Source organism: Hydra vulgaris, chromosome 12 (genome assembly GCF_038396675.1).
Source record: "Hydra vulgaris chromosome 12, alternate assembly HydraT2T_AEP".
Taxonomy (NCBI): Eukaryota; Metazoa; Cnidaria; class Hydrozoa; order Anthoathecata; family Hydridae; genus Hydra; species Hydra vulgaris.
In genome coordinates, this window is record NC_088931.1 from 31,288,084 (window position 1) to 31,306,887 (window position 18,804).

The 18,804-nt window shown below is 26.5% G+C and overlaps 1 protein-coding gene across 1 annotated transcript in view; it reads left to right on the plus strand.

Annotated features, from left to right (window-relative positions):
• The first annotated feature begins 466 nt into the window (after window positions 1-466).
• The window catches only part of LOC100197842 (structural maintenance of chromosomes protein 1A), a 65,912-nt gene continuing 47,574 nt past the window's right edge, over window positions 467-18,804 (plus strand). The window contains exons 1-4 of the mRNA XM_065812912.1: window positions 467-625; window positions 8,227-8,303; window positions 12,645-12,760; window positions 15,912-16,032. Of these exons, the coding sequence (XP_065668984.1) occupies window positions 517-625; window positions 8,227-8,303; window positions 12,645-12,760; window positions 15,912-16,032 (423 nt within the window). The 5' untranslated portion in view covers window positions 467-516. The remainder of the gene's footprint in view (window positions 626-8,226; window positions 8,304-12,644; window positions 12,761-15,911; window positions 16,033-18,804) is intronic.

The following is an 18,804-nucleotide window of genomic DNA, read 5'->3' on the forward strand; positions in this document are numbered from 1 at the left end:
GGCTTTGAAAATCCAAAGAATGGATGATCTGTTTTAGATCTTAACATTCTATTTACTGAAATATATTTAGCAAAGATTTAGTATATCATAATGTATCATAATATAAGTAAACATAGCAAAGTATCAAACGATAATTAGAAACATAATATGTCAACACAAACCTATTCGATTAATTAATATTCTGAATAAATATATTATACATTATAACGAATTTATTTTTCAATTGTAAATTATATTATTATTTACAGACAAAATATTCTTACTAACATTTAAAAATATGGTTTGTATCGAAACTTCGATTCTAAACGGGATCGAATATTTTAAAATTTACAAAAATCGGCACCCGTTGACTTTCTTTCCCGCCATTTGATGTTTACTACTGTCTCTTATATTTTTACATATGTCTTAGTTAAACTAAAAAGAATTTTTGTTATTTAACTTTTCATTAATTGATTTCTTATTCTTATTTTTTTTTTCAGATTAGAAAGTGGTACAAAATTAATACATATATTAAAGATGCCTGGTTACCTCGAAAAACTTGAAATTATAAATTTTAAATCGTATAAAGGAAAACATTTGATTGGGTTCTCTAAATTTTCTGCTATTATTGGACCAAATGGGTGTGGTGAGTTCATATATTTTGTAGTAGTAATAAGCAGTGTGTTCAATGAGCTTTTTATGGTTAAATTAATAACTTGTTTTACAATAAATTTAAGTAGGATTATAAACTTATAAATAGTTTAAATATTAGACTTGATCACTGGAAAGTGCTTTAAAAAGACATTCTAAATGTGAAATGTTGGTGCTACTTGATTTTCTGAAAACTGCTCTATTTTGATGTTAAAGATTGTTAAATTATACTTAAGACACTAGTATTTGCCATATTTTTGTAAATCTTAAGGGCTCTTTAATAACCAGATTATTAAAGAATTATTTACTGTAAATTCTTTTAATATGTGTGCCCTAGGTTTGGCTGAGTAACTGTTGGATGAAGCACTAGTTACTGACCTGGGTCTATATTTTTATTATTTCGTTAAGTAGAGTGTTAGACATAAATTTTTCTTAAATTAAATAATCCTTAAAAAAAAAAAAAATCATTTGAAATTTAATAATTTATTTTTGTATTTAGTTTATTTTATTGTAGTTTACTAAACATTTTATCTTTTTTTTAATTAAAAAAGCTAGAATTGAATTTTAAACTAATGTTTTGTTAACCTTAATAGAGGTGCATGGCTTTTAATTTGATTCAGGGCAAAACTGGGTTTGGTTTTTATTTAGTGCTGATTAAATGTGATTAATCAAATTTTTGGCGTTATCTAGTAGAAGTTAAAAGTACATAATTTAAATTTCAGAAGAGGTTTATTTATGCAAGCATAAAAAAGAAACTTTATTTTGTTTATACAAAAACGAGTTGAGTGGTTACTAATTATCCCACTTTTATTTTCCAATTATCGTCATCTTTATATTCTGTATACAAACCACTTTAACCTTTCCTGGGAAATTCTATCAGATTCAACAACTATTCCAAACCTGTGTCTTTGCTCACAGGATGATTTTCTGTCCTCAAGACTCGTAATTGAAATCAGCTTGATCATCATGTTGCCCATTTTTTTCAAATGCTGTATATATTTTTTCAAATGCAACCCCGTTACACATAATTTGGAGATGGTTGTAACATAAAACAAAGTCGAGACTTTTCTGATCTTGACTTCGTCATATGACGCACTTTATAACTGATGCTTTCCCTTCTTACCTCCTGACCCAATCATATCTTATAATAAATACCAATGAAGTATTTTATCTTAATACAATACTTCAGTGCTTCTCTCTTCAAAATTTATGTCAGTTGCTAAGAAATTAGAATGCAAAAAAACTAATATTGAGGAGAATATTGCTACTTGTAGTTTTTATTTTAATGATTATTCAAATGCAATTGCACATGATTTTAATAATTTCAAGAGATAATGAAAATAATATAAGTTTTCAATACATTGGGAATAAGAATTACAGTAGAGAGAGTTTTTTTTTTTAAACATGGTTTTTCAAGTTTTAGTAAAAATATAAAATGCTGAAGTTTTATTTAAGATTAAGGTTTTACATGTTGTAGAGTTTTTTTATTATAAGATTTATATGTTCAACTTTCAAGATTTTTAAAAAAAGATCAAAGGTTTGTGATAATATGATGATTATTATCTAATATAGCATAGCATGCCAAAGGCTTTACACATTTTATCAGTAATACAACATGACAACACAATTTTATAAACAACTGCTATTCCAGTCAAGGGATATTCTAAACCATTTTTGATAGCATCGAGCGTATTTTGGGCGCCGTCCAAATTAAAAATTGAGGACCTTTTTTTTTTATGTTTTTTTTATTTTATGTTTTTACAGTGAATATTGTTTTTTCGCTAAAAAAATGCTGACTTTTCGCTAAAGTTTGCCAGAATGAGGGGGTACCGTCGCCCAAATTTTTTCCTAGAATAGGCCCTGCCAGTTAAACTAAAGTTATTTTAGATTACAACTATTATATAAGTAATAAAATAAAATGTTCTATAAATAACTAATAAAATGTTCAGAAACAAAGAAACAAGAGTTCTATTGAGCATATCAATATTTTAATAAACAATAAATGTTGTAACATTTGTAAACTGTTGTTATTGCAGTATTATGCTGTTACTATCTGTTATAAAAGTTAATGAAAATATAAAGCAACAAAAATAAAAGTATATACTTAGTATATATTTTTCAAACTATATCTAAATGTTTTATTTATAACATATTTCAATTCATATAAAATTACAACATTGAATCAGACATTTTAAAATAATTCATGTTTCTTCCTTTGAATCTGAAGATTTAGGATACCAGATAGTTGGTACTGACACGTAGTCTCCAGCTCCACATTAGCATGTTGAATGAAAAAGATGTCTTAAATTGTATTTTAAAAAAAAAGTGTTTCAACATTCATCCAAAAAGAGTGACTATCATCTAGACCGTCATTCTTTTTGGATGAAGAGGGTGTTCTTTTGTTTCTTGTGGATTGTCAGATGCCCAAATATGACAGTTTTGATTATTCACATAGCCATCAAGATGAAAATGAACTTCATCACTGAAAATGATGTTTGAAGCAAAATCAGGATCAACTTCTAGTTGCTCAAAAATCCAATTGCTGAATATCTGATGTTTGTGATGGTCTGTTTCAGGAAGTACTTGAGTTAACTGAACCTTGTATGTGTGTAAACCAAGGTCCTGTTTCAAAATTCGTCTTATTAAAGTTGCACATAAGCCAAGTTGCAGTGATCAGCATTTAACCAACCTTTCTAGACTTTGTTCAATGCTTTCCCTTCAGTGTCTTTAAATCAGGCACTGACCAGTAGACTCAAATTTTTGAACAACAGCTAATGCTGTGTTTCTAATTAAGGCAGAGTGTGTTTCTTTTGATTTCAGCCATTCATGAATTACATTTGTTTGTTGTTCTTTTTTATTATACAATTCCTCAAGTTGTATGTGTTCCTTAGTTTTGGGACACAACATAACAAAATTGAATAGAAATTTTTTTTTTTATCAAAATAAGAACAAATTTGAACAATTAGAAAATAACTAGCATATAAAAAATATTGCCTAAGTTATGATGCACCTTGTACTAGTTAAAAATAAAAAAGTAAAAGAAATTGATTTTATGCTGAACAAAAGTATTAAAATACTACTATTATACCTTGATATATTATACATAAACACTACTATTATACCTTTTTACCTGATCATTATAATGATTACTTTTATAATTATTAAGATGCTACAATAAAACAAATGGTTAGTGATAAAAATATTCTTTTATTACTAATTAATACTATTTTATTATTACTATTATCAATTTTGAAAATAAATTTTTTATTGAAACGATTGTTTTGAATAATTTTAAAACCAATTTTAAATAATTTTACTTTTATTAACTAACTTTGATTTTTTTAATATTTGTCATAATTTTTTCTATTTTTTAAAATGTTTCTTGCGTTTTACATTTCAACATTTTGGGATGTCAAATGTAATTTTTATTTTAGTATGTAAAATTTAAATGCTTTTTGCTTCTATTTATATTGTTATTTTTTAAAGGAACCTAGTTGATAGCAATTTTTATATATTTCCTGAAAATATCAATCCTGTATAAATATTTTTAGATAAAATTTATTATTGTTATTAGTTAATTTTTATTGTTTTTCATCAAATAATTTCAAAATTTCAAAACTAGAATTAAGGAAAAAAAGTTACGAATAAGATTGAATTGAAATTGATTGAATTGCATGTGAAAGATAGAGTGTGTTGGTTTTGTTATCTTAGTGATACAGTTGGATCAGCTGGTGGAACAGATAAGACAGCAAGATGAAAAGTAAGATGTATCTGTGTCAAGTTCAGAGGACAATCTTAGTGTCTAACTGCAAAAGGTGCATCAATAAAAAAAAGTTATACACCACATGCATCTAGAGTGTTATGCTGTATAACATTGAAACATGTGGAATGAAAGTTGATGATGATAATGATCATCATGTCGGAAAAAAACAATCAAGGTGTTGATCAGATGAATTTATAGTTTGCCTTTGGAAAAAAAGAAAAAGTAGCAATAAACACAGATTGGGAATAGTAAGTGTATCTGTTAGTGTGTATCAGGAAAGATTGAGGTGATTTGGGCATGCCGAGAGGTAGCAGTGTTAAAAGGAAGGTTAAAAAAAAAAAAAATTTAGAGAAAATTTATTACACACAGCATTATGAGAAATATCTAACCTGTGTAAGCAAAAAAACAAGATGATGTTAATGATAATTATGATAATGAAGATAATGATCATGATGAAAAATGTATGACCATTAGATTCAAGAGTCAAATTATAGGAAAAGTTCTTCCAAATAACTCTGCCCTATTTTGGGGAGAAGTAAAAAGATCAGACCCATGAATTAGAGATTATATGTTAGACTTACTTTAGTTAATGACACTGTTGAAGACTTTTCAAAAGTCTCTAGAACCAAACATCTGAAATAAGATACAAGATTTAGCAAACTGAGAATAACGGAGCATAGCGTCAGACAGGACCTTTTTTCATTGGCTTCTTGCAATGATAAAAATATGTTTGTTCTCAATAGAGATATTCTTGTAAAGAAGATAAAAAAATGATTACAGTTTAATAAAGCGACTGCTCAAGTTGGTGAAAAATGTAGAGTAGAATGATTTAAAATTGAAGAGAAGCAATAAAAGCTTCTAAACTTTTATTCCAGAAGGAATAAAAGCTTCCAAGATTCACATTTATGCATACATAATATGGATATATATGGATATAAACATATATGTTTGCTATTTATTCAGATGGTGGCATACAATATCTTAACATATTTATATAAACTTTGGTATTTATATGATGTAGTGTTTGCTGAAAGAGAAGATGATCCAACAGATGTGTGGCATGACTCTACAAGATAAGAAAAACTGGCATAATATTAGACAGAGGTAATTAAAAAAACGATGTATTGAATAACGTTTGTTAGAGAAGATTAAAGTGATTTGGGTATCAGCATGTAGAGGAGTACCAACTTCAAAAGAAAATGGTAGTGGTAGAAGTAAGAAAACTTGAAAGTGTTTTACATATTGTGTGAATGAGCTTTAATTAGGGAAAGAAAATACTCAAGATGTTTATATTAGAGAAACAGCATAAAAGGGAACTAAAGGTTGATGGTGATGATGATGATGATGATGATGATGATGATGATGATGATGATGATGATGATGATGATGATGATGATGATGATGATGATGATGATGATGATGATGATGATGATGATGATGATGATGATGATGATGATGATGATGATGATGATTATGTTGAACATAATGATGTTTATATATACATGTATATAGAATATATAATGTAAATTTTGAATTAAAAAAATATACTTTAGGATGTATAAATGTTTATGCAGCCCTGGTCACAAACCTGGCCTTGGCTATATTTCATCAAACCCGCTCAAATTTCAACCCTTGTTGTATACTAGTAGGATTTCCCATTTGAGCTTCTGCAGTTAGTTTTTTACAACATATACTATTACACCCAATTTCCTTGAGTTCTCAGCACCAGGATGTTCTTTGAGGTCAAAATGACCACCCTTGTATTGTTGAAACTATCTTCTGCATGTTTGTTCTGAAAAAGGATTGTTGTCATATGTTTTCACTAATATTTTATGTGGCTTAGCTGCTGTTGTCTTTCAATATAACTAATGTAAAAGAATTTCCTACAAAAACAGTTTTGTAGGCACGAACTCAGTTTCGGATAAAAATGTCTTTACACTCTAGCAGTTGAAATTGGACTGATGTTTACAACCTAGGGTTTTAGCTTTCAGGTAAGATTTATTTTAGCCCAATCAAATAAATACCTGCCCAATTATGAGTCTCAATACAAAATGCTTATTTTCAATGCATAATCCAAATATTTTAAATTAATCTGAAAAATTATTAACCTAAGGGGAATTTAAAAACTTCTTAAAAATTTTCTATAACTGTTCTAAATACTATAATTGTTCTAAGTACTATAATTGTTCTAAATAAATAGATTACATTAAAAAAGCTTTTTTTTTTTTTTTTAATTATGAGTATTGACTAGGTTGTTCACTCTTAGAGATATCTAGAGCAGTATGCATTGGTACAATTCTTCTGTTTTTTGCAATACTCAGATGACCCAACTTTTTTTTGTAAACACTTGTTTCCATAGTCTATATAAACTTATTCTGATACTTGCTTGCTCTAAATAAGCTCTTGATACATTTTTTTGGAGAATTGGAGGAAGTCTTTGTTGAGTAATGGTTTGCTTATCAACCTGATTGTCAATAAACTCAGGTTTGTACTCAATGGCTTTTGTGAACTTTAGGTGTAGTTGAAATTTTATGGGCTTTGTATGCTCTCTCAAAAGAAAATATAATCTCTACAAAAGAAATTGATGATATTTCCAAAACTTTTGTCTAACTGTATCGAATGTTTTAAATGTAGCAATAAATTTCCCACCTTCAAATCTAATTTTTTCATTTTTAAGTAAATCTTTTTAAAGGCAAACATTGTTCGAGAGATGTCTAAACTGATTTTTGTTATATTCTCTTTTATGAATAAGTGACCTGTAGGTACTAAGTTTGTTTGATCAGTTTGTAGCTTTTATAAAACAAGGGTTGTTTCGACTAAGGATGGTTATTAAATGATTAAATAACGTGTTGGTAATTTCAAGAACCAAGTGCATCACCATGATTCTTTTTTGACTCTGTTGTTAGTTCCATGTTAAAGAGTGTGGTTCCATGTGGTTGGTATTGTATCAGTTACAACAGAATTTCCTGCAATCAATACTTTAAGACATAATACAATCTATTTGGATGGTTAAAATGTGTTTAATGCATTCAATACTGAACAATATAAAATTGAAAGTGTGGAGATGGTGCAAATGGCAGTTCAGTTCATTCAGAATCTTTCATCAGGTTGCATAAATATTTTCATAGCTAAAAGGAGCTCTGTCTGACATTGTATTCATAGCTAAAAGGAGCTCTGTCTGTCTCTGTCTGACATTCAAATTAGTTGCTATAATTAAGCTACAGTGTTTCATAAAGCACAGTAAGTAAGATGAAAGAAAAAATATTTAAATAACCAAATAAAATCATTGCATAATTATTTTTCAAAATCACTAGCTCTTCTTCCAAGTAATTGGTTCAGAGCAAATAACTTTTTGTGTTGTAATATCGAACTCAAAACTTAGATAACTATTAGTAATAAACTGTTTTTATATACTTTCAAGTTCACAAGCCATTTGATCAACAGCACTTCAAAGGAAATATTAGTAAAAACAAAACCCTTATATTTTATGGAAATGTGCTAAACCATAGCATATATGTCAAGGTTTAAAGGGGGAAAAAATTACTTTATTGACCAGAATTTTTATGACAATGGTTTTTATGTTTAATTTTAACAATGATAAGTTTTTTATCTAACTTTATTAGATAAAGAATGATTGTTTTATTATCTATAAAAAATATAACTTTATAATTCTCATAAGCAGTTCCTTTGATATGCTATTTCTTATATATCTGTTCCTATATTAATATTTTTAAATTTTATTAGTATTTAGTATTAATTTAAAAAAAGTATAATTTTAATGCTTTATCTTATATTTGGAAATAAGTTCCCAAAGATTATTTTTTTTTATTTAGGAAAATCAAACATGATGGATGCTATAAGTTTTGTTCTTGGGGAAAAAACTTTCAATTTGAGGGTGAAGTCAGTCAAGGTAGTTTGAAATATATTGTTATTAGTTTTTATCTTATTGTTGTTTGTTATTATCTCATAGTTTTCATTTTAAATTATTTTGATTTATTTAATTTCCTAATCACCAATTTTTCATACAATATCACTACACTTAATATTTCTAATGTGTTATGCCTATTTTGCCAACATATTTCATAATACTATAAAATCATTAGGCTTTGAATACTTATTTTTAGTACTTGATTCAGTTAACAATTTTTTAAGAAAATTTACACTTTTAAAAAAAAAAAAAAATTTTTTTAATTGAAAAAGTTGTCTGACTTTATTGGAACAATTTTTACAATGACTAAATTATTTAAAACCTTTTTTAATGTAAATATTTTCTCTTTGTATGTTTTTTATTACATTACTATTTTGTATAGTAAAAAATAGATTAAATACTATGGTACTATATTTTATTATTATTTTTTTATATATTTTATTATTATTATTTTATATATTTTATTATTATTATTTTATATATTTTATCAGGTTGGGTAAAAAGTAGTTTCGTATTTTGCGTGTAAATTTTTGTAACTAAAATTAGTTCTTTTAAATTATAGTTATTATTTCTATATATGTGTTCTTTTGAGAGATTATGTATCTCTGTATGGTTTTAACCTTAATTTGTTCAATTTTTAAGTAATTATCAATTAGAGCAAAATCAGAAGTACTTTAGTTGTTTGATGTTAAAACATTTTTAAAATCATTAAACAAGTAAACAAAATTAAAAAAATATAAGGTTTTTAATATATTTTTTGAGTTAATCTAGTTTTTTGATTTACTTTATTTTATTATACTTTTTTTATATTTTTATTTTATAACATTTCTAAATTTGTTCTTTGAAGTGTAAATATTTCTTAATACAGTCGCGAATCAAAGTTTAAGACCAAACACAAAAGTAACAGAAATGTAGAGATATTGCATCAGATTGCATCAGTCAGTTGTCTAGATTGCATCATATTAACTTTTTTATTTTAATAGGGTACAGTTTGGCTTTTGTCATGCAAATATTGAATTAGTTAAAACTAAGGATTATGGAATTCAAATGTAGACAACTCAAAAACGTGTAACAACAATACAAGTTATTCAGTTTTTAATACAAACTCTCAATAACTTTTTGAATTCTTGATTAGTGTTTGTGATTTTTTAAAAGCTAATTATAATGAATGTTTTCATTTTGATCAGTTATTTTAAGTTTGACATTTTAAAGCCTGATTACTCCAAGTTTTTATTTTTATCATAAGATACTTTTCTTTTGCAATAATTTAATAAACAAATGAATTTAATGAATCTTAATACGTTCAGGGTGGGTGTATTTTGCTTAAGTTAAATAAACTACCCCTCCTTTGTGTTAAGCACCTAAAAGTAAATGCTTAAACATAAAGAATTTGACAAGGTCAGAAAAATATTAACCAGCTCTCTAAACATTGACTGTTAAAATGATATTTAAAAAAAATAAGTATTAAAAATGTATTTAAATAATATAGCAAAATAAATACACAGTTAAATTTTTAAAAATGAAATTCAAATTTTACAAAGATATTCCAGCACACAACATTGTTATAAGTTAACTTATTATGAAGTAACAAAAACTAATTGCTAGTGCCAATAAATAAAGCAATACTCCATCAAATAATCCAAACTTTTGATTGAATTGTTTATTTTTATTTGAATCTAAATACATATGTCAATTAAATCGTTCAAAATAAACTCATTCTTTTTACAATTTTTTTTGATTGCATGACCTCTTCTTTTGTAAACTTTTCACACATTTAAAAATAGTGCAATATAAATAGTTCCTTGTTTTTGTAAAAGCAAATCTTGAAAATTATTATATTCCATAATTCCACACTTCTGAAACATAGCTACATCACCTATGCCAGTATATCAATAATAATATAAAATTTGATACATGCTTGTGCTTTTTTACAGATAACTATTAAGACTTTTTTTTCAACCCTAACACTCCTTGAGCTAAATTATGAAAGTTAATAATTTGCTTGTTCAACAAAGTCATAAAAGTAGAAAATTAGGATTCATTAAAGCAATAAAATCATTTTTTTAATGTTCATATTATAAAGGACTAAACGATACAGAAAATCAACAATAAAATCATCTATTTCCAGTATTAAATTAACAATGCTGCATTCTGTATTTATATCAGAACTAATGAAGAATTAACAAATTTCTTTGTTATAATGATTATACATATTATTTGTATCTATATTAACATTTTTTACAACTAGAAAATCTACAAGATGTAAACTTTTTGTTTAAATATATAATTTCAAAAGCTTAATTTTTCCTTAATCCTTTTTTCCAAGTTTGCCATCGATTCTTTAGTACTTCCTAATTTTATTAAATTACAACAGCTGGCAAATGTTCAAAGTAGCAAGAATCTGATGATAATAAATCCTAATAACATAGTTTTATTGCACTTTTATACGCATTTTTTTCTGAATTGGTATTGAGTTTCTTTGCATTTTGTATTGTTTGTCCGCATTTCGATCCCAAAAAACTTTGCTAAAAGTTTATTAAATCTATTTTTAGAAATGCAATGGTACCCTATTTTTCTCTTAAAAGATTCCTTAGCTGCTGTCAACACCTTGTTCCACCTTAACTGCTGTCAACACCTTGTTCTGTTTTTTTTTTAAAACAACTTTTGACATTTGTAAATAGCTGATATGGGGCAAAAAAGTCCTTGAGATGACCACTAAGCTGTTAATTTATAGTAAATTCGAGACATCAGATGACCACTAAGCTGTTAAAGTAAATTCATCAGATTTTCTTGTAGTAAAGAGATTTTAACTATTTTACAATTATAAAAGTTCTTGAAAATCTTTGAAAGATGATCATTAGAACTACTGTCAATTTAATTGACAGTAGTTCTAATGCTGTGATGCTTAAGGAATAATCTTTTTTTGCGATACTAATGATTAAAAAGGTTGGTCCATTTCTTGATTTAACTCTATATCTATTTTATCATTTGGCTATATTATTCAGTTTCTCAGTGCTTTCCACCTTTTCATACTGATACAATAGCTCTGTCAATAATTCCATTACCTCTTGTTGCTGCTCTTCCAACTTCTTCTTTGGTTGTTCTTTATGCTCGACATCAATAAATAATTGCAGCAGTTTTTTTGTTGTTATTAAAACTGTCTTTGTTATTGTTTCTTCTATTTATTATTATTTCTTCTATTTGTTATTGTTTCTTCGAGTGTTACTGTAATCATATCAGCATCATTGTTTTTAACACTTTTTCCGACTTTTTTTTTTATTTTTCAATTTTTTAAAGGCACGTGAAAAGCGCATATCTAAATTAAGTTAAAGCATGCAATTGAATACATTACTAAATTTAAACATGAGTAAATGTGCATGTAAACATTTAAGCTTAGATGCAATTAAGACATTTATGATAACTTCTTTAAATGCATCATATTAATGTACTTATCAGAGTACACAACAGTGGAATCAAAAAGTTTTTTATTTTTTTTTAATGCAGAGGTTTTACTTTAAACTTTCATAGCCATAGTGTGGTGGATTTGAACCTTGAATCTCTTGATTGTGAGCTAAAAGTTCTACTAATAATCTACTACAACATTTTAGTTTTTAGTCTTGCTTAGAGTATGAGTGTGTTTTCTTAAGATTTAGAATCTTTATTTTTTATTGTTCTATATATATTTTTGCTTTTTTACTCAATAGGTTTGTTACAAATAATTTTATTTTATATTATTAATAAAATAAATTAAATATTAAACGACACATTAAATAATGATTTGGAATGGTTTTTATATTATAAGTTAAATTTAAAAAATTTGTGTTGTTCTCGTTGCCTGATCACCATATGAGTATGATTTAAATTTGATGATTATTTTATGATCAGCTAATTTAATTATTATGACTAGGTGTATACTTGATATTATATTAAAATTTTTACTATTTGTGAACATCTTTGAAATTTAAAGATTATTATTAAAATATATTGATTGATTGTCACATTGGCTGCATTTAATTAGTTGTCTAACTGATGCATTTGTTAAGTTTTATATAAAAAATACTAAAAAAAAAAAGTAAAATACGTTTTTTCATTATTTCAAGTTAATCGATTTTTTAAAGAAGTTTTTTATAAAAAAGTTTGAGATTGGGGTTGATTAGCTTTAATGATTGAACAAGTGTCAAAACTGAATATGTCACCACTTGACACATTAATATGTGATAGGTTAAGAAAGATTAAAGCCAATAATATTGATGCCATAGAAATTAATTTATTAAAATATTTCTTACAATTTAATATCTTGTTAGGTTTGTTTTATTTTAATAGGAACTTATTCATGGAGCACCCATTAAGCAACCTGTAGCAACAACAGCACAAGTGTCAGCACACTACATTGATTACAACAAAGATGGAGAAAAGCAGGAGACAGTTTTTTGTAGAAAGTAATTTTATCTCTAATTTGAATAACTATGTTAATCCATATATTAGCGTACTCAAACACACACAGTTTACATAATACTAAATAGCCATATTCATGCACTTTAGCATTTTAAAAATTGAAATCAACAGAATATGCTAGTATCATGACAATCTAAATCTGCAATATATATATATATATATATATATATATATATATATATATATATATATATATATATATATATATATATATATATATATATATATATAAGGTCCCTGTGAATCTGCATTTCTAGTTTCGAATCGAATCTTGAATCAAAGTGGGTCTTGGTTCGCAAATCAAATTAGTAATCAAATCAGTATTATGAGAAAATCCAAGTTTAAGAATCTTTTTTCAGAGCAAAAGAAATTTTACTTAAAAATTTTTTTTTAATAAATTAGATTAATTTTTCAGCGGTTGTTTCGAAGCAGTATTACAATTACTTTCGATTACAATTACTTTACTCTTGCTGAGATAAATGAAAACATTTTGATAGCATCTTAACGTTGCATATCTGAAAAAACAACAACACTTCCAATATAAATAGTATTTCGAAAAACTTGAATCTTTTTTTTTAATTGAATCTCAATCGAAGCAACACTTGATTTGCAAATCGAGTTGATTTGCAAGGCCCTAATATATATACACATTTATATTTATATATACACTAGGGATTGTAATACCGGGTTATCTGTAGTTTGTTTAATTTTTGTTGCATTAAGTTACAATAAATAATGTAAATTACAATAATTACTAGTAATTTGCCAGTTTTTTGTATAAAATTTTTTGTCTCAATCGCTATTTATAATATTTGCTTATATGGAAAACGTAATTCAATTCATAACTCAATTGTGTTTTAAATAAAGTATACTTATAATATCATAATTGAAAAGTTGAATAAGATGGGAATAGAATACATTAATTGAGTATCAATTATAATGGGCATAAAATATTGTAATTGGGTGTTGGATAGATTGAACATGAAATTATTTAATTAAAAGTTGAATAAAGGTGTTTTATTTCTTTTTGATAAGATTGCATGTAGAAACGTTACAAAGTTAATTTTATTAACTTTGTTTATTAGACATTTTAAATCAAAATTTAATTCTCCTAGCCTTTGCCTAGAAAGGCAAATCCTACAAAGCAGTAGGATATGGAGTTGGTAGTACTGGATTACCTATTACCAGTAGCAGGATTATCATGATGATCCTAAACCTGACCTGAACTTAATTAACTTACAAATTAATTTCTGATAATCAAATATTTTTGTATTTTGTTTGCTCAAATAATATCGTTAAAAAGGAGTCAGTTTTTAGTAATTTCAGTTAGTATTTATTGTTGTTAGTATGAAAACCTTTATTGCAAGGTAAAGTGAGGTGGTAATAAAAAATACACATATAACTTTTTAACTTTAATGTTTTTTTAAATAAAAAGAAATAAATGTTTATAATACTTTGAAATTATTATTTTTATAAGGTATATGAACTGCTGTTTTTCTTGAATAGAAGATATCTTGAAAGGACTATTGATACCACATTTGTTATCATCATAACTTTCCCTGTTGCTAGAAATGCTCTACTGTTCAAATAGCAGATGGTTTAGTATTAATTATCTTTCTTCTTTGGTTTTTGTGCTTTGATTGTAATGCAAATTACAATTACATCACAAATATCTTTATCTTTAATAACAGCACAAATATCTTTATTTATCTTTAATAACAGCTCAAATATCTTTATTTATCTTTAATAACAGCACAAATATCTTTATTTATCTTTAATAACAGCACAAATATCTTTATTTATCTTTAATAACAATACAAATATCTTTATTTATCTTTAATAGCAGCACAAAATCTTTATTTATCTTTAATAACAACACAAATATCTTTATTTATCTTTAATAACAGCTCAAATATCTTTATGTATCTTTAATAACAGCACAAATATCTTTATTTATCTTCAATAACAGCACAAATATCTTTATTTATCTTTAATAACAGCTCAAATATCTTTATTTATCTTTAATAACAATACAAATATCTTAATTTATCTTTAATAACAGCTCAATTGTCTTTATGTATCTTTAATAACAGCTCAAATATCTTTATGTATCTTTAATAACAGCACAAATATCTTTATTTATCTTTAATAACAGCACAAATATTTTTATTTATCTTTAATAACAGCACAAATATCTTTATTTATCTTCAATAACAGCTCAAATATCTTTATTTATCTTTAATAACAGCACAAATATCTTTATTTTTCTTTAATAACAGCACAAATATCTTTATTTTTCTTTAATAACAGCACAAATGTTGAGAATGTTGTCTTAGAAACTTCTTCTGTAATATTGGCTCAAAGTTCAAGCATTTTGCTATTTGAAAGAGTCATTTTAAGTGTAAATTTCGTTGCCATGTGTGCCATGCTATTGGTATAAATAAAATTAATGAACTGTATCAAACTACTATTTAAAATTTAATACAATAAAGGCAAGCCACAAAGAGAAGGGATATAATTGTTTGCTATTCAGTAAGTTTTTATAGTGAATATGTTATGATGGTTAAAAATTAGGCATTAAAAAAAAACAATTTTAGCAATAATAACATTTAATATACTCTTTAATAATCTACAGTAAAATGCCATAGGTTATTAAAAACACTGTGTATAAAGGCTAAGCAATAAAGATAACAGATTTTACCATAACTATTTTGCAGTTTTTTGAATTGTTTTACTAGTTTTTATTTATTTTGAAGTCTGTTGACACATTAGTTATAATTATATTTCTTTAATATTTCACAAGTTGTTAACTGTTTAACAACAAAAAATAGTTAACAATTTTTACTTGCGTAGCACAACTTTTACTTGCTTAGCACAACTTTTACTTGCTTAGCACAAACCTTACTCGATCATATCAGAAATCTTAGAAACCTTTTTTGTTTATTACAAGTCTTACTTATCTCAGTATATTTTATATCTTAGTACACTTCTTAAGGTTAAGCTTAAAAGTCATTAAAATAAAAAGGGTAAAAATTTATCACTATGGTCGTAGTTTTTTTATGAGTTTTAATTATGAGTTTTACACATTTTATCAGAATCAACAGGCTTGATCGCTTAAACTTGAATTTTTTTCAGAATTATTGGTTCAGGTACAGAATATCGTATAAACGGGAAATTGGTTGCAAATAAAGAATATCACAGTGCACTTGAGGATATTGGAATTCTAATTAAAGCTAAAAATTTTTTGGTTTTTCAGGTATATTTGTTTTAAAGTATTTTATGATTATTTATTATTGCAAAAATCAATATAAAAAGTTGCTGTGTGATGCATTATAGACAGTTTACTAGATCTTTATAGTATTTTATCTGAGAAGTTAGGTTCTAGAGACTTAAAAAATCTCATTTCAAAGTGTCATTAACAAAGGTAAGTCTAACATTCCATCTCTAATTTATGGGACTGATCTTATTACCTCCTACAAAAATAAAGCAGAACTATTTGAAAAGAACTTTTCTTATTATTCAACTCTTGAATCTTATGGCCATACTCTTCCTACCATTCCAGTTAAACAGGTTAACCCATTGTTAGACATTAAAATCACTTCAGCTTCTAAATGCATATCTCAATTCAACTCTTCTACAGGTTGTGATCCAGAAAACATTATTTTCATTGTTTGTTTTTTTTAAATTTAAATTGTTCTCCAGTACTCTCTTTCATTCTCTCTTAACTATTTAATAAGTGTTTGACTGAATCTTGTTTTCCTGTTGCTGGTAAGTAGTATCTGTGGTTCCAATTTTAAAAACTATGGAGAACATTATGGCTCTCTCTATTTATTGTCTAATCAGTCTTATTATCTCTCTGTATTTAGGAAGATCTTTGATTAACAAATTTTTAACATCCCATCTTGAGTCAAATAACTAACTGTCTGACAACCAATATGGTTTTCAACTTTCTTGTTCTATGGCTTACTTGCTAACTACTGTGACCGAAAGATTATGTTGCGCATTAGATAAAAGTGACAAGGCAAGGGCTATTGTTCTTGACGTATCTAAAGCTTTCAATAAAGTTGGGCATGCTAGTTTTCTCCATAAGCATGCTTCATATGGTGTATCTGGGAGAATTTTTGAGGTTTTTAAATCATTTCTTTCTAACCACTTATTAAAGTTGTCCTCAAAGGCCAACTCTCTTCTTTATTTCCAAGAATTTCTGGGGTACCTCAAGGTTCTATTTTTGGTCCTGTTTTGTTTTTTATCTACATCTTCCTGACAACCTTACTATTAAAGCATCTCTATTTGCTGACTAGTCAACTATATACTTCTGTCTTAAAATTAAGTCTTTTTTCGATTGCTTTGAACAGGCAGCTGATCTTGAACGATCTGATCTGATCTCACTTTTGTAACAGTCGGGGCTTGCAGTGGCTTGTGAACTCCAACAAAACTCAGTTATTTACTGCTATAATTATCAAAATACTGTTGACATTCCTATTTTGCTGAATTGCAACCCTCTTACTGGTTCCTCTTTACTTCTTCTTGGATTATCATTCACAACTATCCTCTCATGGAAATCATATATACAATCAGTTGCAAAGTTATCATCTGCTAAGGTTGCTTCTCTTTACTGCGCTTATTATTATCATACCTCTGATTCCATTCTCTACTTTTACAAATATCTTATTTGTCCCTGTATGGAATACTGTTGTCATATTTGGGCTGATTCTTCTAACAATGCTCTTTCTCTTTTAAACAAAGGCCAAAAATGCATTGTAAACTTAGTTAGACCTGCTTCATTAAATTTAAGCCTCTCTTCCATTGTCATGAAGTTGCATCTCTTTCTTTTTTTTACAAATACTATCACGATTGCTGCTTAAAACTGCTATCATCTCTAGTTCTATCAACCAAAATGCATTCTTGGTTGATTTGTCATTCAGCAAAGTCACATTCTTTTACTGTATGTCTCTGCATCAGGGATGCAGAGTCCCAAAAGGACTCCAGCTTTATATCTCTACTTTTTCCAAGTCTGTAGTGTCCAGAAGCTCTAAACATGTTTGTTGACTTATTATCTGCTATAATAAAAAAAGTTCATGAGATTTAATGACTTGAAACTTATTATTTTTAAGCCCGGAGTCCTTGCCGCCATTATACCTAAGGACTCCGGGCTTAAAAAACAATTGTTCCAATAACCTAAAAGTCTTAATTTTTTTCTATTAGTAGTACATAAACTTATTTATATTTTCAGAGCTCTAGGATACCAAAAACTAGAATAAAGTAATCTTTTTGTAACTTACAAATCCGGAGTCCTTTTTGGGACTCCGCATCCCTGCTCTGCATGCTCTAAAAATTTTTATTTGTCTCTCTCCCATTACTATGTTTTCCTGACTAATACAACCTACAACTTTTCAAGTCTTCTGTCAATCATTTCCTTTAACTCTAGTTTTCTAGTAACTTCCAACTTAATAGTGAAGTCTTGTTGGAAGTAAAAAAAATTTTTTATATAACTATGGAATTTTATTTACGAGTATTTAAGGAATGATTTTTATATTGTTAATAATTAAATTGCGTTGTAAGCTTATTTTACACTGCGATCTTTTAAAAAATGACTATAACAAAAATTACTAATGAAATCTAAATTTGTTATTTGAAAAAGATAATATTTCTTTATTTTTATTTCTTAAAAATAATTTATGCATAACATAATAATCCTTTGTTTATTTCATCATAATTTATTTTTTTTTTTTTTTTCTAATGTATTTAAATGAACTATATTTATAAACACAATTTGTGGTTCATAAATAAAACTTATGTCGTACGAACTTAATGAGATTTTAAATAAAAAAAGATTTAATTTCATAGATAAAAAATATTCTTCTAAACAAAAACACTTCTCCTTTTTTAAAACAAATAATTTTTTATGGTTGCTTTTACACCTTTAACTTTCTTAATGAATTAGTTTGCAATAAAAAAAGTTTTATAAACCATTTTACATTCCTTTAAAAGTAAAGTTAAATTTTTAATTTTCAAAACCATATTTAAT